This window comes from Diuraphis noxia, unplaced genomic scaffold (assembly GCF_037042655.1).
Source record: "Diuraphis noxia isolate RWA-SAM2 unplaced genomic scaffold, SU_Dnox_SAM2 contig0004, whole genome shotgun sequence".
Classification (NCBI taxonomy): Eukaryota; Metazoa; Arthropoda; class Insecta; order Hemiptera; family Aphididae; genus Diuraphis; species Diuraphis noxia.
Window position 1 is genome coordinate 52203748 of NW_028301714.1, and position 26055 is coordinate 52229802.

Consider the following 26055-nt stretch of genomic DNA (forward strand, 5'->3'; position numbering starts at 1 on the left):
AAATTCTTACCTGCGTGATGGGATCTTTCATAATAAGCACGTTGGTCACATCACCAAACATACCGAAATACTGTTTGAGCTTGTCGGCTGATGTCTGCCAGCTGAGTCCACCGACGAAGAGTTTGGCCGACGTGCCCTCGGTACTGCTGTTTGGCGTTGACCGACCGCTGGGAGATGGTGCCGAAACCATTTGTTCGACTGCTACGGCGCCATTCTGTTTGCCACCGCCGATGATGGCCTGTTGTTGTAATTGCTGTTGTTGTTGCTGTTGTTGTTGCTGCTGTTGTGCGGCCACCACAGCCGCGACGTCTTGAGCCGATTGGTTGCCGTTTTGTAGAGGCGAACCCGACTTGTTGGCCGCCGACACCGCCGTCGGTTGAGGCTGAGCGATTTTCACCAGGCCCGGTAGCGGGCCGCGTACTGTCTGGTGGTGCGGGTGCAAAGCGAGTGGCACCGGTGTGGCGGTCATCGGCTGCGGCATGCCCATACCACTAGCGGCCAGCATGCCGCTAAAGTCAGCCGCGTGTTCGGCCAACGTAGCCATTTGATCCACTCCCAAACTGTATAGAAAAAAAAAAATGTGTTTATTATACAAAAATTGACGTTAGGGCGTTAAGCGCGATTTATATTATTTTCTTTTTACGTCTATAATTATTATTATTAATGATTTTTTTTTTTTTTTTGTATGTCTACAGGTGAATAATTGCAATCGTAATATTTATTATCATCGCAAGAAGTGCGGATAATAAACAGCAATTTTACGGCGACATACAATTATTACCAACAACAGCTACGTCACAACAACAATAACATAAATGGTAAGTCTACACAAACTTTGTTCTAATATGTAAATAATAATAATATTTATAGTAAAAAAACCAGCTAAAAATGATTTATAACAATATTATATCACTTATGCATTTTTCGCAGGGTTTAGAAGACTACAAATAGCATACGAATGTAGAGAGAAAACCATCGAAGAAATGCTTTTTACGACAACATTTAATGGATAACACTCCGATATTGTCCTGTCACAGCAGTAATGTCACATATCCAAAATGTACTGCTGTAGCGGGACATTTTCGGAGCTGTCGTCCACGTGAGCAACATCCATCTTTCAAAGATGCATATATAAACAACAAAGAACAACAATAATCGCAAAAACGAAATTCAGTGGAAGAAATAAGAATCATCATCACATTTAATAATACGAACGGGAGGAATTTTTTTTTCGCTGTTGATTTTTTTTCTACTGAAGTAGTCCTGAATACCAAACATATGGATCGCATTTAAACTATTAACATGTATATTATTTGTATCTATCACGTGTTGACGCATTTTTTTTTTTTGTTTTGTATTAAAATAAGGGTTTACTTTACTTAATATACAAACATATTTTCGTTAGTGAATTGATACGTTTAAGTTTATATAATAGGTACAATACAATATTTTTGGAAACACCAAGTTGCAATGTTTATTACTCGAACTTTCGTTAATTATATATTTAGGTCCCAACATTTTAAATATTAAATCGTCTATTATAATATGTATTTTTATAAATATTCAATGACGCATTTCATACTTCCCCTGATTAGTTATAAATGTTATGAATTTATTGTTGATAATGAATAATATTAATGGAGTTTTTTTTATAAGGTTTTGTGTAAAAAATAAAATTATCTTATATGACAATATGTTATATATCTAAAGTTTTTCTGTTTTAATTTAAATGGTGAGATGGCAAAAACTTACTAAATATATAAGGTTAACAGAAACTAAAAAAATAATTGTAAATATATACCAACCTATTTATTTTTTAGAATTTTAACTGCCTATTTTTGTGTACCTAGGTATTTTAATAAATATGTCTGTGTCAAGATTGTAGATATTGATAGGTTTTGTAGTAAAATATAATAATTATATAAGATTACGATTTCAAATTCATTATTGTTACATTAAAATTATTAAAACTCCAACTCGAATGTAACAAAAAAATCGTAACTTTTTCTTGTTAGTTACAATGATTTTATAGTTATCTAGTATAATTCCCCGTCTGATTCGTTCATTTATTTATTTATTTATTCGATCAAAATATTATTTTGTAAGAATTAGAAAGTATGTGTTTTCATAATAAAAGTTTTAATAAGTTATAATCTAAAGTATGTTAATATTATATTATTAAGTAGTATTGAGTTGATAAATTGTATTGATATTGAATGTAAGAACTATGTTGAGACTTTAAATATTAATAACACAAATACACATTACATAAAATTTAAATTATATTAAAGTTTGTCAATATATAATAAATAACCAAATAAATATTTAAACGATTGTAGGTACGATATAGTACTATTATAGTTAGTAGCTTATTATTTATGTAAAATATAGATGTATCTTTGAAAATATGTATCAAATGGAGTTGACATATGTATTACATTATTGATTGGATAATTAACTATGTTTCATAAAGATGTAGATATATACAATAGTGCATTTTACAAATTTAGGTACACGAAAATGTGACTTTAACTTAAATGTAACTTTAAAAAATTACTTAAATTATGGTAATATATTAAATTATATAATATATTTTAAATTTAGGCAAATTATTTGGAATCAAATGAACAATTATATATTTGAAACTTTTCAAGTCAATAATAATTATTACGGCTAATTTGTATTAGTATATAAATAGTATAAACGAGTATAAGTACCTAATGTTAGTTAATTTTTTTTCATTTGTTATTTTCATCTTCTTAATTTAGTAATTTCTTTGTACGAAGTTTTTTTTTATAATTATTTTATGCCATTAATTTATTTTATAGAATAGAAAAAAGTGTTAAATTAAAGTTAATATCTTTATGCTATCCGTGTATGATTCTTCGACAGCAAAATAATAGAAAATACAACTTTAAAAGTTTTTATTAATATTTATGTGGCATAGTGCATGATGGAACATTATATGACACGATATAGTACATAACACACACAATAATTCACTTTTAATATTATTGGCCAATTAAATGTTCCAATAAAATGTATATATTAAAACTGTAAACCTACAGAGAACAGTATAAATAAGTAATGAATTAGAGTATGTTGAATTACAATGTAGTGAAAATTTGTATCTCAACTTATTTACGGCCAGTAACAGTTAAGTGATAGTAATATAACACCATAACGATAACATAAATCTGTAATAGTACCATACACGTAGCAGTAAAGTGCTATTACAATTAAAAGTCATTAGTCGGCAAGTCAAATTAAGTACGAAGATTAAATTGAATGCAAACGATTAAAATGTAATTTAAACAAGGAATAATTATAGTATTATACCTAATAGTAAATTTGTCAATGTGACCGGACCCATTATAATGGGTAATAGGTATATCTTTATTTTTTGTACCATCTATGTAAAAAAATATACAGTTATTAATTAGTACAATTTTACGTAAATGAGATTATGTCTGTATTGTATTTATAACTATACGACGCGAGATTTTATTTTTAAATATCTTATACGATGCTAATACAACACGAGTCAAGTGGCTACACGATATCGTTTATTATATATTTCTTACACGTTTAAAAGCAGAACATAAATTGATAACATTTAGTTGTAAACACTAGACACTCTCATTCTGTAATTCTGTATACATTAATCATTTTGATGTTATATTTATTACCTAAATACCCCCCTCTTCTAACATCTGTCTATTCGGAACTTGGCCAAAGCGTCTATACACAACTTTACAACAAAGCAAAAACGTATTAATCATCAGTCAGTCAATGTTAAATTTGATAGACTCTAGTATAATAGTTGTATACCATTGTGCTTCACGAATTAATTATCACGATTACAATGATACAACTCGAGGGTTAAAAGAAAATCAATAACTCCATAATGACACGTCAGACCAAACTTTTAAAACATTTTTAAGTTTATCATCTTGATCGTATCTTATAAATTATAATAAAAACGTATTCCACAGTTATTTTATATAATAAATGTATCCATACATAAAACACAATATAAAATTATTTCTTATCTTTTTGTCACGTTCAGACGGTAGGCGCAGTATTTCAATTGACTTGGTCGTTACTCGCTACATAGAGCAACGAAAAGAAAAAAAATTATACACAGCCATATTTTTATAAAGGCTAAAAAAAATTTAATTTAATCGATGACAATGAAATAAAAATAACACTTTGACCGAGAAAAAGAAACGGAAATGGCAAACGCATTTTGACGTTGAAAAGGAAATATAGTTCAACATTATTAATACTCCAATACGTTCTAACAAACCCGAGACACAATCTAACGAGACCAAGATAAAAAAAATTGAACGTTTTATATTTTACACTTTTAAATCAATAAATGTTATTCTGTATGCAGAACTGATATTGTGTTTTGAGGAAGGAGTCGGATGCATTCCGTATTCAAGATGGAACATAGAAGAAAAAATTTAAACAGACTACAAGATATATATATATATACGAACTAGTTTCAGACTGGTCATTGTTTTTTTTTCAAATCAAAATACGACGATTGATCATATTTCTATATTGAGTTAAATGCATTGTTTCGGTTTTGTGTAGATGACAACAATATATTACGATTATTATTTCTTATTATGTGCTATATTTCCAAAAGTGATATAAACCTTGAAATATTTTAACTATACTTCTATAAAATATACCTTTATACAAATATTAATATCAATGTTTTAGTCGAGGTTATAGTTAAGTCAGAAAAGAAAAAAGAAATAATTATTTTTAATAATTTTATTAGAAAAAAAATTGTTTCTCACGAACAATCATCAATCCAACACAACAGTTTGAGTATTTTATTTTTATAAATTTACATTTAGTGAACGAATATAAATTATAATTACGAACAATATTCCACACGTTAGCGTTCATAATTAGAAATAAAATATTATGCTTGTACATTGTATGGACGTTGTATATAGCTTAGAATGAAATTTAAATGAAAATTGAATGCATTGTGAAAATAGAATTTTTAATATTCTAAAAGGGCAGTGTTAAAAATGTTTTAATTTTGTCATTGTTGTAAGATGAAGTAATATTTATAAAATGTTTTTGAACCCATCAAGTTTTATTTAATGTATATTATATAACTATATGAACAGAGGAAAAAACATCTATAAAAACTTATTAAAAACACATTTTATCACGATATGATAGAATTCAAAGCTACAACGAATGCTAAAGTGTATATTTCCCTACAAAAGTGTATAATGCAAGTTAAGAGTATATTTATGGAGTATCCTTTTCAAGCTAAATTGAAAAAGTAAAAAAGTTTTTAACCTTCAGATGCCAGAAATACTTAGACACACATATAAATATAACATAGTGTTAAGAATTAAGTGGCGCAGACTCAATTTCATGAATAATTTGTTTTTGACTAAAATATAGACTTTAGAAGAAATACTATCGGTGTAACTCTAATTAATACCTACTTATATAGAGTATTGCATACTTTACTAATAAACACGTAGATCATAATTTATATTCATTGATATTCAAGTCGCGTGATAAACTAATAACCAATATCCAATGTTTCGGCAGAAAAATCATTCCCAACTCTAACCTATGTCACAAATAGAACACCATCCATTTGTATTTCACACATTCGATCGATCTTCAACGATTTTGGAAACAGTTTAAATACGATGTTTGAGGTGTCTGCGTGTTAGTGATAACATTTTTGTTATTAAAAGCATTGTCTATAGATATATCTTACCATAGAGTACACAGGAATTTATAAATTTTATAGTCAAAGCTAAAAAATGGATAAAAACTCGGGATCTGTCATACAGAAAAGACGACTGACGGGTAAAAATATATTAAAATATTGATAAGACCTAAAGAGTCATTTGGCAGATTATCATACGGACAATACCCCCTAACAAGTAACAACGGGAATCAAACGGTATGAATAATTACTACACAAACAGTTCTTAAACCAAAGCGACCTACAGCGACGTAATAATATTATTAATTTAGGAAATCTGTCCAGAAGCAACTATAACTATATTATAGCGACGTCTTCATGTCATCTTCAGTATATTCAGTGGCACGCGCTCAGCCCACGCCACAATCACGTCTCCGAGTCGATTGGCGGCGTGCCCCGCCGATTCCCGCAGTGACGGTCGCAATCGAGTACACATTTCCTCCCCTGTCCGTCGTGGTTTGAAAGAATAGGGTGAATATTGTTGAGCGAATGGGGGTTGTAGGTGGAGCTAAACCCGATCAAATTTGCACATATTTTATTCGTCAGTTTGCCGCGTTTACCAATCACCATCATACATGATTAATATAGTAATACGTAAAAAGTAAAAAATGTACCTATATGTTCAGTGTAGGTAGGTACCTAATAGATATTACAAATAAAACAGCTGCGGAAAAAAATTGATTTTCTGTTTTTTGAAACACTTGCAGGCCGTGCTTTTATTTTATTAAAAACGTCGAGTGGGAGTTATACTATTATGTGTAAAATACGCGCGCCACTTCATCCTAGTATACATGCCAATAGGCGGTAGCGGTATGGACTCGAGTCCCGAGAAAGCGGGGATGGTGTGGAAAAAAACCGTTCGGGAAAAGTACTCTCTAGAACAATGGAGTATTGAGGAGATCCTACAACGTCGCCGTTGAAGAGAAGAGACGCGAATAAAACAAGGCACATTGAAAAATATTTGCTGACGTAGTCATGAACGCTTCAGGCCATCCTATCATCGCCCCCGGTAAAAATTCGTCGATGGCGATAGGAAAAATCTTCTGATCGCGCGTTCGTATAATAATAGGAATAATAATAATAAAAATATCTAAGTTGTAGACGACGCGACGTAATATTATCGCACGCGCCGAAAAAAGTTGTGGAGTGCGTGCGTCAGTGATAGTTTTAGAAACCGTCGAGAAAACAAAGAGTAAAACGAATGTTTTTAATTTCCAGAGGAGGTCCCCCGACGACCGGGTCGCAGCGAAGACGAGACATAATATTATTATTGTTGTTGCAGTTGTAAATAATAAATTGTGGCATGGGTATAAAAACGAAAACCCAGATAAGAAGAACCTACAATAACGCATTGTACATTATTATGATATTTTTTTTTACTTCATCCCTTCTTATAGTGCCTCCATCGTCAACACAACGCCACCATGGTCGTAAAATGAGACGAAACGGCCGTGTACAAAGTAACAAAAAGAAAAAAAAAGAACTTGGCTACCTAGTACCTACACTACTACCAGGTATAATAATATAATGCTATGTCATCACCGGAATAAAAATTAATACCGTGTAGTATAGGGCGACATTCACAATAAAAAATAAAAATATTATGTAGTTTGCCGTTTAAAATTGCCAACACGCACGGCTCACTAATCGTTCGAGTTATTTAACCAATTTACTATCGTGTGTTGTACTGAACAGCATTTCACAAGATAAAACTTCGAAAGTGTATAATATTGTAGGTATTATTAATAAATACCTGGTAATCGTTTTAACCCCTAACTAAATGTCGGCAGATTTGACCTTTTTAACGGTGTTACAACTGCGACCCAAAAGCACTGTAAAAACTAGTAAACGAAAAATTATTGTCTTGTTGATAAACGATAATAGATTATTGTTTGCAAGTTTATAACACGCATATTATTCACACGGCGCACGGCATCGAACGCGAGGCATAATGTATGCCAAAAATAATAATTTACACAGAGTGCCCGATGAAATCGCAAATTGTGAATTGTTCAAACAGCAGGTTGTTATTTTTAAATGTAATCTGATTTTTCGCACCTAAACTATATTATAAAGTATCGGGGCATAGGATAATCTGATGATATTTTATACACGATGTACCTAATTTACATTAATTGAAAACGTGCCGAGAACGACGCAACGACCGTGTTTGCAGACAAGACGAACCGGCAAATATTATAATAATATTCACGGATACCGCTTAGGCGAAGAAGAGCGGATGTTATTTTTTATATATGAGGAGCTAAACGTTATGATAAAATCCCGGTTTTACAACACGGAATTCGTAAAAAATGAAACGGTATCACCACCATCGTAATTACTAATTACTATGGTATGTACTTAAAGTGATTTACACCATTATAATAATATGATATGAAATGATTACATCGTAAATGAAATACTCACATTTTCTCGAACATCGTACGGCAAATAATCGTTCAAGTTTGTAAGGACAATGAAGGAGATTGGCGGACGTACGAAAAAATAATTTAACACGACGACGATCACGCTGAAGTAATGATTATCGAATGGAAACGACAAAAACTGTGAAACGTCAACTCGATGTTATTACACTCTATAAAAAATTATTGTTGTCGAACGATTGGTGCGCACTGTGCGCAGTGGCCAAATGGATACCGTGGTCGTGGTGGCGACGTCGGAGGGACAGACTGTTGAAGACAACTACGGACAGGCGATGGACCCCGACGTACGCGAACCGAACCTCTTTGGCGAAAGAAGCCGTTGTGGTTGTGGCGGGAAAAACCGAACGCGGTTAGACTGGGTTTGTTTCACACTGCTCCCGTCGACATGAATTCGTATTTACACTGTGCACAATATTATTATTTTATTGATAATGTATGATATATTTTTACTTTTTTAGTAACGATATCGGTGGCCTCGGCATCCCATCAAGTAAATTGCCTTTAAATCCTGTTTAGGTTTTTTTTTTTTTTTTAGATACGACATTCCCGGTAGGCGCGGTAAGAATTATTATTAAACCGAATGGAACGGCCAAAAAAATATCGCGGCATTGCGGTATAACGGTTTCGATTTATTTCAGAGGATTTCAACGAACTTCTACACATTATTATACTATGTTGCGGTAAATTATTGCGTTGTTTTTGGCTGCCGCAACGGAGGGATAGGTGGGAGGATTCGAACAGTATTGCTAGCGAGGGGATTACGACTGCTGGCGTGGATCTTATGCGGTATACACTCAATAATTATATTTGCGGCGTTTTAAATGTCTATGAAACGCATATTATTATGGCCGTTAAGAAAAACGTGAAGCGCGAACACGTTGCACCAACACATATACGGCAATCGTATTGCTCGCGTGTATTATTATCAAAACAAATAGAAGCGCTTAATTTAATTGCATATAATAATTTATAATAACATATTTTTGTTACTTAAACGGGACTTTTGTCTTTAATTTAAATAGATGTTTATTTTTATCGGGATTTGACTTAAACATAATATAATTTCAAATAATTTCTGGTAGATCTAAACGATAAGGACAACGGAAAAACTGCGCAGTGTTAATTTTTACGTTTTTGACAGACGAATTGTGTAAAAAGAAAACCAAAAAAATCACAAACGTCGTAATGTGAACTTTTTGTTTTTATACACTCGTGGTACGGAAAACGTTCAACAATAATAATGACAACAACAATGATAATAATTATATAACAATACATTATGCCCGTGACGCGTCGCGTCTGGCACGAAATCTATAGGGTCAAATATATAGCGTGCACATAGATACGACTTTAATCATTGTCTAGCATATTACCGACAGTGGCAGCAGTAGCAGTAATGCATTATACTATACATTATACATAAATATATAATATCATAGTAATAAAATTACAGTAAAGTACATATTAGAATAATATAAACTTATATAACATAAACATGCGTAGTTTCAAGTCAGGCGCAGCAAAATAGATGTTTACCAGCACATTTTCCGTTCTAAATGGCCCATGATGATGAATTGCCATCATTTCTACGTTAATAACCATCATTTACAAATAATAAATGATGAGTGATAATAATAAATTATTTTAATACTTGCGTTGCATAATAATCTAACCGAACTCTTAAAACTTATAAGGTCAATCATAATAAAAATCTATTAGGTAGGTAGATCGGTGTAAATGCATGTATTAAAAATGAATTATCATAATCTACAGGTCTGAAGGCTACTCGGCTGTTCTATGGAATGGTCGAACGCATCTTCTCACGCAAAGAAGAAGAGGAGCGAGTCCGCCAGGCTGTGGAGGTGCGGCGATAAGAAATGTTGTTGCAAAAATGTTGTTATAAAAATTGTTGTTGTTAAAATTGTTGTTGTAAAAATTGTTATTGTAAAAATTGTTGTTGTAAAAATTGTTGTTGTAAATATTGTTGATGTAAAAAGATTGTTGTAATATTAGCGAGTGGGGGATTGTCCCACCACTAATAATTGTCGTTGTTATTGTTATCAATAAACGATGGGAGTCAGAGGAGAAGTAATGCTAACGCGGTTCCTTCTCTGGCTCTTGATACAAAAGGAAAAAAAAAAAAAAAAAAAAAAAAGGTCTGAAGGCTACCGGTCTAAATCTGCCTTTTGGAATTTGGCTTGCACAAACCTCTGTTTCTATACGCTAATCTTAGGGATAAAATTGTTTAATGTTATATTATTATTATTATTATGTACTACAGCGGGAGCGTCCGTAGCGATGGACAGCCGTCGATGGCGCATTATTATTATATGCTTATAAACGGAAATTATCCATATAGAATATAGATAAAAATATTAAGTGAAAATGCGCGTAGAAATTTGTGTGCAAATAGAACATAGATAAATTCAAAGGTTTGAGCTAATAACGTATGTGTGTAATACTGTAATGTGTACACCTCACAAGTCACAAAGTAAACACGCACAGTCACGCCACGGGTTTCTTCTCGGTTGAACTCATCGCGGGCGTACAATAATGGGCTTAAAAGACGATTATGATATTATTATTACACTTCGTCTCTATAAACCAGCTCACCATATTAGCTTATCATATTATATACACGACCATATTATTATATGTTATATGGTCGAGGCACCTCGGCCGGCCGATCGATACACGATATAATATTAAGGGCGACGGTATTCAGAAAAAACTGCGTGTAGTGCGTGTAAAAAAAAATTAATATAATTTAATATATAAATCAAAAAATTAAATAAAAGAGATTACAGCGATTGATTGCGGTGCAACAGATGCACCGTGCAAAGATTTGCGTGAAACTTTCTCTCTATATTACTGCTTCTGAAGTATCGTCTGATACTATTATAATTATGCCTATACCTGCAGGACGATAAAATATTTAAATCGATCGATCGTTGTATAATATATAGATATAGGGCAAATAGTAAGAGTCGATGTTTTCCAAACCGAGAAATAACAACGAAATATAAACAACACCCTCGCAGAACTATTATAACTGTACGGTCGCAAACATTATAAACATTACATAAAGTTCTGTAAATTTAGTATACATTGAAACCTACACGTCGAATCTTTGCAGCATACATAATATATAGATATTCTAGTTTTTTTTTATAGTACCTATCGATTTACTACAATTGCATTTATGGTGGATACGAATAACTATTATAGCTTATAATACATTATCTACATATTATAATACTTATTACTTACATCATTATATTATTATTATATAATATTGCCAAATATTCCGTCGAAAATAAAGGAAGATGGCAGGTTATTTCATAAAATCTAATAATTTTCTATAGGGCAAAACGAAAGTTGTCGAAAAAATAAAAATAGCAAGTCTGTGACGTATACGAATTACGTATATATATATAAATATATATATTCATGAATGTATCAAATATTATATATATATATATATGCACAAAATATAATCCAACAGTGTCCAAATGTGGATTATGGGCAGTTTCCTCTGAGCTTAAAATACTCGAGAAGATTATGCTAAATTTGAATAGAAAAAATTTATGATTCGTATAATATATTTTTTGGTTATTTTGTGTTTGCATAACATAATATAGGTACAACATACTGCATAGTTTAATTGAAAACTGTATTTCATAAGTTTAGGCCGATAGTTTATTTAAGATTATCTTAATGTAATCCACATCACTATTTTTTTATATGAAATTCTGATCACGATTCACGATATTGTAGTACATTACACATTCTCGAGATAATCTATAAAAATAACGAGATTAAACAACGGCTATTTCCGATTTTAACGCATGGGTGAAATATAAAATTAGCAAATACTCTTTCCTACAACATTCTCCAAGTAAACAGAATGAATACCACGTGGATGAGGAAACAAAAATGCTGGAAATGAAGTAAAGGTTTTAAACCTTAATTTAACGTAACTCAACTGGAAAATCAATTACAAAATATCACACTTTAAAATTTAAATTTTTGCATTTACTATTGGTTTGTTACATTTATAAGGGCTTATATTGTCAAAGAATACTTCTATAAGCATAAGCGTGCGCACGGGGGAGGCAGGGGAGGCGGTTGCCTCCCCTGCGAGATTTTCCTCTACACCAAAATATAATATTATACCTACCAATTGGAGAAAATCGGGTGGGGGGATTGGAGTCTGGACCTCCTTAGCTAAAGTATTGCCTCCCCTGCCAAGAATACCTACGCACGCTTATGTCTATAGGTACTTATATAGATTTATTTATTTCTGTAAGTACTATATAAATGTAAATGTAAATGTTTAATAATATATTATAGGTAGTTTATTTTTAATATCAATATTATCGTTTAAAATAATTTGATATAATTTATGACCATAATTTTTGTACTCAACACATAAATTTTAAAAAGTAATAATACTTTAAGCAGAACTTTTAGTCTGTGTCGAGTAATAAATCATAATATTTTAATCTTTTATTTAATACCAAATATGAAATAACCTCATTTACCAAACGTGCAAAGGGTATAATGTTTTAATTTTTAAAAGATGTTTTATAATGGTTTGGATATAAAGTAATTATTACTTTTTTGAAATTTAATACAATATAGATTAACTTAACTGGCACGGTAAAATTAAAGACGTAAAACATATTTAATTTAATTATCGGAAAATAAACATATAATATAATCATTTCAAATGTTGGTGTACTTTACTGCACATTTAATTATTATTATAGTCCGATGTTCATAAAATACATATTTCATATTTATCAAGCTATATAGGTATTTTTAATTGAATTAACATTTCCCAAATAATTAGTTTAAAATTAGTTTCTGTAAACGTCCATATATATGCACAAACTATAAAAAAAATAATATTAAAAGGTATTTAAAGTATTTCAGACACTAAATTTTCATGAAAATACCAATATACATATTTTTTAAACTTTAATTTAAAATTAACAATCTGTTATTAAATTAGCAATTAGCAACTATGCGGCTTATATATTTATTTGTTTACATGAGACGCTTGAAAAAAGACTATGTATATAATTATTTTAATTCACATTTCAATTACAAAATACATACATTAAAGGTTGATGACACAATGCATTTAATAATATTCACAGTATTGGTGGAAGTTCGGCTTTTTAAAATATGAATGTAGTATACTTTATACAATGCACTTACTTCGAATAAAGACACTTATGATATGTTTATAATTTTTCATAAAATGCATTAATAAGCTAATAATTAAATATCATCTATAATATTATTATAATACTACCTAATCTTTGAAAATATTATAATATTTAAGTCATTTAATTCCAATTTTTTTTTTGTTTTAGTCACAAATCCATGTAAATAATACAGCTTGTGAAAAAATCAAACCAGGGCTCAGCTCCTCCAAATAAGTTTATCAAGCTTCGTATGGTATGACAGTAAGATTAAATTATTATTATTTATATCTATTGTTACATGTTATGATCAGTTTAAAAAAAAGATTATATTTATATGGGTATTTCAGGAGATCAATAATAATACATGTATTTTAAAATTAAACGTTTGTATAACAGTAAATATTTCTGAATATCTAGATGAACTTAAATTCCATGAATGTGATATTTTTAACACTTGATTTATCTAGAAGTTATTCTTAAGATTCTCATAAAATATTCTCATATTTTATATTTGTACACGACTTGTTCGAGTAAATTTATTCACTTATATTTACTTATTATAATTGATTTAGTTTGAGAGTTAAGTTTGTTTGTCAATATCGGTATAAAATATGGTGCGGACCGTTATAAGGGTAGAGTGACGAAGCACCAAACTGCGTTTAACCCTCATAAATTCAGTCACACACCGAGCTTACTGTCAACAGATCCACGCGTTATGTGTGGATTATTCTAAATGTATTTTACCTTAATATATATAATGTTAGGTTTATTTTTCCATTTATACTATTATAACTACCAAAATATGTATATACTACGTATTGATAACCCTAAATTATTCACGCCTGACTAATAAAAAATAACTCTGCGTGTGATAAGTAAATAATGTAGCCATGTAGGTGCTATATAGTTTAATAGTATATGGTCTGCAATCGGTTGTATTTTTTAGCATATGAAAATGATTATTTATTTTGTTTTTATCAAACAAAATCGATATACCTACGGCGCGACGAGATCACGGCTTCCTAGACTATACAGAACTTATATATAATATACAACGTACACAAGATGTTGTCAATCGTTGTATATTTGAGATTTAGATTTTAGACATATACACGCACAAATATATATAATATATTATATTATTAACGATGCAATACGTGACAAGTCCCGGAATTCACATGTACGTTGTACATAGTGTGTATACCCACGAGAGACCATCGAGCGGTTTTTATCACTTTACCCAGTAGTCAGTACCCATTGCAGGTATTCTTTCCGGTCTTGATGCGTCGCGCGTTGTCGTTGTGTAATGGTGTACCTATATCCTCTCACTCACTCTCTCTCTCTCTATATATATATATAATATGGGTTTGTGTATCCTCGCATTACGCTAGTATATATTATATAGATGTACAAGCTACTGCTCATATATCGTTGGAAATCTATCGCCAAAGTGGATTATCCGTCCCCGCTCTGACCCGCCATATATATCAACACTATATATATATATATATTATTTGGATTTGTACGGGAAACCCGTACGATGTCCGGAAAGGCTTCCGACGTCAAGGAAATCGTACAAAACAGTTGTTAAATAGATGCACGTGCGCGATCGTATATGCTACATAATATATATATATTAGGTATATATAATATATAATACGTGTAGAACGGAATACGGCTTCGGACTAAAAATGTGGGGTGACCTATCGTACGCGTCTATATATGGAAACGCGTTTTGGTGCATTGCAGGTACCCCATGTGTGTAACTATAACAGCGAGAATATATATTATATATAACGAGTATTGCCGGTCGCCTATATCATATAGAACTATAAGCGGGCACACTTTTTGGCTCCGATTTCTCGTTGCGGAAAAGGATTAATAAAAGCATTTTTATGTTATTACGCGCACACGCATAATATTATTCGTTGCATACTGGCGTTGGCGATAGATTAAAATGTATATATTAAATAATATATATATAAATATATGGCTGTATATGTATACCTTATTGTACCGATCGAGGGCAGGGGCATCCAACCGGAAAGTTTTCATTCTATATAATATGTAGGTACCTATATATACCATCAATATAGACGAGTCGAGACTTGACCCCACTACACCCCCTTGTGTCTCTTGTATTTTTTTTTTCGTCCCTGTTCATATAATAATAATATTCGCACGATGCATTGTGAGCGCATAAAATGCAACCGCAGCGATTTCGCGTCATTATATTCCGTCGGGACGTATACAGCCCGGTGAATTTGTCAAGAGATTATACGCACTCTCTGCAGCAGCCCCTCCCCCCACCCTTGCACTTTCCAAAGAATTTTCCACCTACCTGAGTATTCTATACCGTATAGCTACCACCTCCCCAAGTAACCCCCCCCCCCCCTCCCATTACCAAAGGAATCGCAGTGTAACACGATATTCTTACATAATAATAATATAATATATGGCAGTCGAGCGGCACGCACAAAATTTCGCGAGTATATATATTATTGAGTCAAGTGCCTGTATAGGAGATAATGAATACCAACCTGCAAGTTGCTCAGTTGAATGCCAAGGAGATTCTTCAGAAACATTATTATCGTATGAAACTATGAATTATATATATATATATATATAGGTAGGTAGGTGTAAGCACTCGAGCGGTAGATGGACCCTCATATTGGCAAGGGCAACCGTCTCAGAGCGCGATCTCGGCAAAGATTGAATACGACCGGTACACAAAATAGAAATGAACACGTAATCAGTTTTAGATGAAATATTATTGTTATAAATTATCATAAACTTACATACAAATAGTTTGCGAAGTTAAGCTCTAAATATGTCTCCTAGAATAAATTTAACTATCGTGTGGGTGGTGCTTACCGGTGGTGGTTGCAAATACAAAAATGCAATCGCTACTGCAGGTGTAGGTAAAGTTGAAATTATAAAATATAATGTTTTGCTTTTTTTGCTATTGTTTATTTAGAATATTTTAGATTCTGAACGGAGCAAAAAATGTATTGATTTTACCATGATGTATTTTTTTTTTTGTGTCTGTCATCACGAAAGTGCTTCGATTTTCGACTTCAGTACCTCGTTCGATCAGAAAGTGCGATGAATCTAGTTGGTACTTTAGGGGGTCAAAAGTAAAAAATTCCCAATATTTTTCTTAATAATTGGGATAAACAAACTAAAAATTAAGTAAAAAACGGGATTTTTTACGCGCTATCAATTTTCAACAAAATTTTGGTTTTTGATGTAACTTTAAAACAAATGACCATCATCAATACATGAAATTTTCACCGAATGTTTGTATAAGTATTTTCTATACACCATCAAATTTTCAAAAATTTCGACCAACTACTATAACTATTTATAGTCACATGCAATTTTCGATGATTATTAGTTTTAATTTAAATTATTAATATTGATAAAAATTTATTTGTTGAGTAGAAAAGCTTGAAATTTTAATACAAGATTCCTTACAAGTTTGTCAATCTTTATCACAAAAAAAAATGTCTACCGGAAATTCAAATTAAATTTTTATGAGCGTTTTTGAAATTAAAAATTTTTACAACATTGGATTTTCACTTGAATTCTCATTCAGTGATTTTCTTATTTTGGTGATGTAACTCTAAATCAAATGACCGCAGATACTTGAAATTTTAACTGAATGTTTACATAGACATTTTCAATATTTGATAAGATTTTCAAAATATTTTGATTAGTTTTGAGCTGGTAACTGACATTTTAATTTTTCAACTTTAAAAAAAAATAAAAATATCCACCGGAAAGTCAAATATTATTATTTAAAAATATTATTATAGTATTAATAATTTAATCTACTCTACAGCAGAACGATATCCTTTCCCGCTTTTTTTTTTTAAATTTAAGAAGTAATAAAAATAGGGGAAGCTCCATTGTATTTATTACTTGCTGACTGTTTTATAATTTTAATTGTCAATAATTCTAAACGGTAATAACCGTTATGTTCACGGCATCTGCATAGAATTGAATCAAACATTTTAGTTTTTAATGGTGGTAACATATGCTTTTATAGTTGTTCAATGTAATTTCAGTATTGTTTATGTTATCAGAATGACGGTGATAATGTTTCTGAACTTTTCTTTTTGTACAACAGTAAAACTTTATTGGCGAGTTAAAATCAGAATGTATATTATACTTGGCGCGCTTACAGAACGTGCTTTAGAGTAACTTGGAAAGTTTACTAAACGAAAATACTTAAGACTTGCATAAGCTGAATCGATTTAAAAAAATATATTTAAAAACTGACTTAACAGAATTACACTTTTGTTTATTTTGAACTGCCTATTAAAGTTTTAATATAAATGATTATTATTATTATGACGTATAATGTTAAAAATATAACTTATAATTCAATATAAATCACATATCATATACATTATCACTGTATTAAATGTTTACATAAATAAATGTATTGTTTATATTTTCAATGTTAATTAATTGAATAAATTATTTGTCTAAAAGCTTTTGTGCAAGGGCATATTATTATAGTTTATTGCATTAAAATGGTTAAACTTTTTTTTTTTTTTTTTTAATCAAACTATCGATTTAAAATTATTATTAGACACTAATAAACGGCGGCAAATAGCTCAAGGTACAAAATACTTGAATCAATGCGGAAGCTTTTCTGGGAATCGTTGAGAAAATAATTATCTATTACTATGCGACACGTGTCCACGTACGTATGAATAAACATTATATATATATATATACTATGAGTAATTACTTATTGTGCGTTCTAATAATTGCGCGAAGAAATCAATGTCGTGGCGACGGCGAGAACCTATTATAGATGTTGTTAAGAATAATTTTTAACCCAACCGATTACTATAAACAAACGCTTATAATATATCCGTTATAAATCGGCAATAATATGATAGATATACGTACCTAAAACGCATTACGCTACATGCTCCCTGCGAATCATAATTCAACATACCACGGTCGTGTGCCCAATTGCCTATAATATAATATACTCGGTTATTGCGACGTGCATCATAACACGAACAGAAAATATCGCTATTTACAACAAATATTGTAGGTAACTTTAAAATATATTATAATACATAAGACATTAAACACGATTTACGTTTCATTCGTCTGTATAAATATATACCTACTGTATATATTGTGAGTACCATGACGTTTTGCGGTACCGATTTTAACTAACAAACTACCTAGTTATAGGGTGATGACCGAGGAGTGTGGTAGGAAACGAGAGATGGTTACACTGAACGATATATATTATATATATATTATAGATATATATCTATATAAATCTATATATATTATTACGTATTATAATAAATTATGCACTTTATATATACTACCCCGTGCCCCCGTCACCATAAAAAGGGAAAGGATAGGCTATATATAGCAGACAGAGCCCACTATTATATAATATTTACGTGGTACACATAGGTATAATATAATATATTGAACGGAGTGGAACGACGTGTTATTTCCTGTCCGAAACAACAGCTACCGAACGCGCAAACGGCGGCGTATATAATATATATATATATATATATATATATATATATATATATATAATAAATATAATAAATATTAGACGTATACAGTCATCACACACAGTCACGGGAGTCGGAAAACATAACCGTGTATGTTGTTGACTTCCCATATACGGTTACCGATTTTTATGGACAGAGTCGGGTTTGGGGTTTGAAGACGGCAAACGCATGGAGGTGGCTATATTTTTCGACGACGTTTATCGAAAACCTTTATTACATAGTTATACCTATATATATATACGTCCGCGGTCTACGGCGTGCGTACCGGTCGTTTTGTAAAAATAGAACTCTTCTGTTTACGACGAAACCCGTGGCAATGGTGGGCTATTAAAAATAATAATAATAATAATAAAAACATTAAGCGGTGCTCGCTTATAAATATATATCATTGTATTCACGAATGACGACTATAGTCGTGAAGGCCGCAAGAGTGGAATATACCGTTGACGGGCAGTGATGTATAAAAGCCATCATCATCACGAGTGCATTGATCTCGATTTTACTTCAGTGTCCCGGAATAATAACACAAAAATATTGAAACATTACCTACATTATTGTGTATTATTTAAAAATTAAAAATTAGAATCATTAAATAGGGGTTTTATTTCGCACCGCTTGGGATTACCTAAGCAAGATACCTTGCAAGAATTAATCACCGAATTCAAGCATAATCATGTGAATGCATAAATCAATGAGCGGCGGGTGATTCCATACAAATTAAAAAAAAAAATATTCTTGTCTACGAGGGACAACGTATACCTATCATTCGAACATAACACAATGTGCAACTATTATTGATCCCATTCGATCTCGGTGGTTCGAAATACGTGCATTATGATACTACACGAGTATTATAATACGAGATTTGTTCAAAAACGGCTTTATTAAGCTGGACGCTATATTATCTACGCGGCGCGGAACCAAAATGACCCCCCTCCCGTCATTTGACTGTGTCCTCCGAGCAAGGATTAAACAGAGTTAACGTCATGCTCTCGCAATTTTGGTCGTTGAAATCAAAAAACACTCGATCCCCCCTCCGGGTGCTATAATAGCGATGGACGATGGTGCAGTGCATGCAGCGGTGGCGTATCCGTTTAATGCGCGGTAGCGAATGTATTGGGGCATTGGGCGGGTGTAATAAATCTACAGCGGGTTAAAAGTTGCAAATTGATTAACGGCCCACGGATGTACATTGTACACACGTTTATACATTAATTTATATTTACGTATATTGCCAGTCGTTTGTTGGAATACACGAACCACCACTTCCCCTCAACATCATCCCGACGAGGAATACGACGCGACATTATATTATTCTGAGCGGCGGCGTGACGCACACACTCAACTGTACCAGTTATTTTTATAATAATAACAATAATATTTAATACATGACGTACGGATGCAATATAGGTACATAATATATTATTAACCATAAACTCGGTGTATAGAGTGTTTTCAAAAAACGAATATTATACTATTTATAGATTTACTATTTAACAAAAGTGCGTACAAAAATAATGAATTATCATCACTATAATAATGTCAGTAAACATAAGTCAGAGTAAAATGTCTTTAAATATTTAATACTAAACCGTATTAGAGAATGTGAAAGCAAATAACTATGACAATAATATCTATTATGTACTATGTAGGATTGCATAAAGATTTCAAGCATAACTTTAATATTGCGATATAAAAACTATATTAACAATTAATATCACGTACTGGTGGAGAAAAATTTTACATTTTACTTTAGAGGATCCGGGGCTAGATTATTTTGAAAAAATTCAAAAATTGTCTTATTGAACATACAAGTACCTACACTACGTTTTCACGTCATGTATCTGATCAGTTCTTGTCGGAGAGACGGAGATTATTCCCTTAAACAGTTCAACTCCTATAATGATTGGCACAATCATAGGCACTATCGATATTGAAATATAATTAATCAAAAGAGTATACATTTATTTTACATAACAAACCACAATTATTGGATTGATCCCATTTTGTTTCATGATTTATTTTTTTGTTTTAATTAAAAATGTAACTAGAGAACGTTATGACTAAAAATATTTTGTAAAACTTGTCATTTTTTTTATTATTTATGACGAGTCATCATAATATCTGCCATGAATATATCTTTAACATAAATTATACGACACTACAACACCTTGATATTTAGAAATTTAGAGCACTCGACCAACATAGTTATAGCATTTATGTAGGTTTATGCGTTACATTATTTTATACCATTGTTATTTTTTCACATATATTGCAGTAAAATACAATATTATATATTTGTGTGCATCTTTAGTCTGTATCTTATCCAGGCTATTATAAAATGGTTTCAATTTCAGTTTATGGGTTTTTTTATTTATTTATTACATATCAACCATTCTTTTGCGTACGGTTTTTTTTAAAATTTGTTTATCTGAAGACTCTTTAGCTCGACCAAGATGAACATTAATTTACCGCTCCATTGAGCCATAACACCAAGAAAAAAACTGCCTTTATTCATAGAAAAACGCGGGATACGTTGATCAAACAGTAAAAATAATATGAAAGTGATTGCATTTTTATGTGGAATTATATGTAAAATAGGCCGATAAATAATTAATGGCGTCATATGCACTTGTGAAAAAAGGACTGGTATTTTGTATACGAGGCTCATATTTATTGGTAACACTTTATTTTAATGACTATAGCTAGTTCCATAATGTAAACGAGTCTGTACCTACTACCTATATGTATGAAAGCAAAGGCTCAATTTCGAGTGGTCTCTCTTTTGTCCCGCACAAAATAAAAACCTATATAGTTTTTAGACATAGTGACCTTTTAAGCTATACATTAAATATGTACAGAGAAAAATTACTTTTTCTAAAAGGCTGAATGTGTATATGTATTAAACGTTTTTGAATAATGCATAAGTCAAAAACGATACATATATAAACATAATATATATTCGACTTGGTGTTTGTAACGACAAGTTCAACAATCGACGACGTCATAATAAATCTTAGAGTGTCGAATAAAATATTACAATAAACGGTAATATACGAGTATCTATATAGGTTTTGTATTATTAACTATTATTTTCCTATAATAATAAATAATAGTAATGGATCAATATTAGAATATTTAACACGATTATTTTCCTACAAAATAAATAAATTTGACTTGATATAATAATATGATGCAGAAAACAAAAAATCCATCAGAGAAAAATATTGTTCACAATCAAATTTGATAACCATGCAAAAAAATACCATTTAGGACGATTATTAACCCAATCTAGAGACTTCAAATGTATATACATAAAAATTCAATCAAATAAAAACACGTTTTGTGTTATTTTTAATTCTAAACACACTAAAAACTATATATATTTAACACGGTAAGTAACAAAATAATAATAAAAGAATGAAGATATATATGTATATAAATAGTCTAAGCAGAAGAGAACAATATATACATTAATAAATGTGTTAATGCAAGAGAAAATTAGCGTCCGTAATTCGATAAATGTCAGTATTAATTATGATTATAACAATATATTGAAGCCATGTGCAAATTTCAGCTGTTTGATCGCTGCATTAGTGGATTAGTGAATTTTTTTTAATGATTCTATAATATTGATGTACTGCACAACAAATCTATATAAAATATTATGAATAAACTTTGATCAAGCCGTTTTTGTCAAGTTATTTTAAGAAGTATACAAAAAACAATATAATAAATCAAATAAAACAATTAAAATAAAAAGTTTTCAACGGACACTATCATAATACCAACCACAAACTTCTACTCATACGTCTACAGATCTACGAAGTTATTTTTTTTAGTTTTTTTTTTTTTTACAACAATAGACTCCTCTGACTACCCATATGACTTACTTAAGGCTGAAAAATAGAGGGTCTGTCATGAACAGGTATGAACACGGCCGAACGGACGCGAATTTCGGGTGTGTTCATGTAAGTAGGAGGAATAGTATTCCCGTCCTCCTTCGGGCTTCTGAGGTCGGAAAATTCTATCCAACCACATCAACGACACGAAAACGTTAAATCCGGCATTATAATAATTTGTGTTCAACTTTGAACACGGTTCGGTCAAGGACGCTCATAAGTATAGCCTAACAGAACCACGGTACATAATATGAGAATACATGTGTGTTGTGTATATTTTATATGCAAAATGTATGTATACAAGTTTCGTTGATTGTTAATTAATATAAAGTTATGTTAAAATTAATAAATCTTCCAAACGCTGTGTGCAAATTCGTTTTATTCTCTTACCTCGTTGACACTCGTAAAGGAGCCTGGGAATACAGTTTGGAAGTAGCGATAGCCAGTGTTAAACCTTTTCGGTAACTCTCGTTGAAGTGATCTCTTGGAATCTGCGGACACACATAAAAACAAACAAATTAATTAACGGACAAGTATACGGGTCGCGGTTCTTTTATTATTTATTATATTATGATGTGCATGTGGTACGCTAGGTATATTACGGTTTGCGACAAAAACGGGACGCAGCAAGAAAAAAAACTAGGAACTTGAGACGTATAATATATATATTATATATGTATATATAATGACCGGCAGGCTGAGCAAACAAAACCATTTATCTCGTGCGGACGACAACCCCGAAAGGGATTATATTCAATGTTTATACAAAGAGATTTTTTGTCGAGTTTTTACAGTAATGTCTAATCCCCGTGTTTGTTTTATGGTCGTTTATTCGGCCACGGGGCTATATAGTCCAGTAACCGACTAATCGAGTCTATTAGGATAGAAGGAGTCGATTATTGTCAAATATGATATATGTTATAATTATAATATTAATGTGATATTATTTATTATATCCATTAATAAACCAAACGATTAAATATGACTATAATTAATATGTACCTAATAGTAATGTTACCATTTGGCTATTAAATTGGTTAAATACATACTAATATATTGCCGGTCTGAAGATTCTACTTGCTTTTAAGAAATCGTTCCAAACATTAATTAATGCATAAATTATTCAAATTTGATACAATTATTGTTATTATAATATGTACAATCGCGCGTTGTAAATTATTATGATTATGTGTTTTAAATTAAATGGGAATAACGTTCATTTGGAATATATTATTATTTATTATTTAGGCTTCAGTTATCAAAATAATAAACTTGCATTTTTCAACGGTTGTTTTACATTGTTCAGTGGAAATAACAAAATCTGCGAAAAATGAATGAAAACTGTATAATTTAAACATACGAAATTAAGTATTCTTTTTCTTCTTATTATAATTATACATGTGATAGGAAATAATTTTGGATTGTAGTGACCTCAGTAACATATTATGCTGCATGGGACATAAAAAACGCAAAATGCTATAGGACAGAACAACGCGCCCTATTATAATACAGTTTCGAGTAGAATTTGTTTACAACCTTCTATAATCTGCAAACTAATTCCATTTCGGTTCAAGTACATTAATAACATTAATGATGTTTTTCCAGTCTAGTTGACTTAAAGAACATTAACGTGTACCTACGTTATATCTTAATATATTCCATTACTTTAAGTTGACTGAAAAGTTTGTTTACAAAAAATAAAATAATAATTTGGTTTTTATGTGAATGATGAAATTGTTATATAACTTCATATTATAATTTATAATCTAACTCACTCAATTTCAGAGTTCATTATGAACATCCAAGAAGTATAATATTACATCTATAGACATAATTACATTGTATTTTATAAAAAGAATGGGAACTTGAGATTATACATGGAAATGGATATTTCAAAGGCTTTATAAAAATAGTAAGATTTTTAATACAGAATATCTCAATCATTTTAAGTGTATAAATTTGTAGTGTATTAATTACAGTTACTATTATCAATTATAATAACTTTGATATAGGTAACTTGTATATTCCTGTCAATTTTATATTGTCTGTATTTGATCCGTAATTAGCAATTAATAATATTATACAACGCGCACCTAAATTAAATGTATATACATACCAGTTTATATAGTACAGTCATGTATACATTGTAAAGCTAAACTGTTATGATTTAAATGTTCAATCGTGTGATACAATAGAACAAGACTCTGGAGAATTTCACTGAGATAACAACACGAACAATTAAATGCAGCATACCAAATGATTTATACCGAGTGAGAAATTGACCATCGTAATGTATAACACTTTTATTTATGTATATAGTATCTACACCTATCCAGCAGAGATTGGAATTTAAATCACGCAAAGGTAAATTATTTATATGGACGTTAAATATAGATTATTGTTTAAATACTACCTGTACGTTTAATATGATATTAATAATGTATGCAAAGCGAAAAAGCGACATAGGAGACAAAGATACAATAATACGTTTGGGCACAATTTTAGGCGATAAATTATAAGTTATTTTATCGTCTGCATGACTTGTAGTTTTATGTTATAGATACGATTTATTTTCGAAGAAACAATATTGTATCATTTGAAAAATTATATACGATATAGATACGGTAGGTACATGTGGATTATGCTCCACGGACTTGTGAACAACTTTTTGGTAAATATATTAACAGAATATGCTCTATGGATAATAAATTTAATAAAATCAACTTTATGTAACTCGATTAGATTCAACTTTATTTATTAAACTACCTAACCAACTCCGGTGTTGTAAAATGTTAGTCGTATGAGTTTATATACGTTATGATATTATATTAAATAATAATGATATTATATGAAGTGTTATATTACGTGCAATGTATATATATATATATATATAATGTACTAAAAAGTTTGCCGCAGTGAAAAGCAACGTCGACACTGTGCTGTTATTATGGAAGTCGATAGAAAAACTTTTTCGGAAGGAGTTCTTCTCACCACCTCCGCGACTTAATACCGTTGCAATGGCGTCTTATTAAAACACGTTGCCGAAACGGTGACACGTGATTGGCGTCGGCACACGGTTGTCTGGCAAAAGCAACAAACGATGCGCGTGTACCGACATATACAGAGTCAACGGACATATGTTTACTTTTGGACTATGACTATTTT

At 31.1% G+C, this 26055-nt stretch overlaps 1 protein-coding gene and 1 long non-coding RNA gene across 3 annotated transcripts in view; one reads left to right on the plus strand and one right to left on the minus strand.

The window, feature by feature from the left end:
- msi (RNA-binding protein musashi) overlaps nucleotides 1–26055 on the minus strand; it is a 67041-nt gene that overhangs the window by 7045 nt on the left and 33941 nt on the right. Inside the window, exons 2-4 of one of the 2 annotated variants that reach the window (XM_015513001.2) lie at nucleotides 23281–23381; nucleotides 22882–23117; nucleotides 11–560 (exon numbers count right to left, since the gene is read on the minus strand). In XM_015513001.2, coding sequence (XP_015368487.1) covers nucleotides 11–560; nucleotides 22882–22910 — 579 coding nt within the window. In that variant the 5' untranslated portion in view covers nucleotides 22911–23117; nucleotides 23281–23381. The remainder of the gene's footprint in view (nucleotides 1–10; nucleotides 561–22881; nucleotides 23118–23280; nucleotides 23382–26055) is intronic. The other variant, XM_015513002.2, reaches the window with a different exon arrangement.
- On the plus strand, nucleotides 696–1409 carry LOC149056183 (uncharacterized). Its single transcript, XR_016191296.1, has 2 exons — nucleotides 696–818; nucleotides 931–1409. It is a non-coding gene; the product is annotated as an uncharacterized LOC149056183 (long non-coding RNA).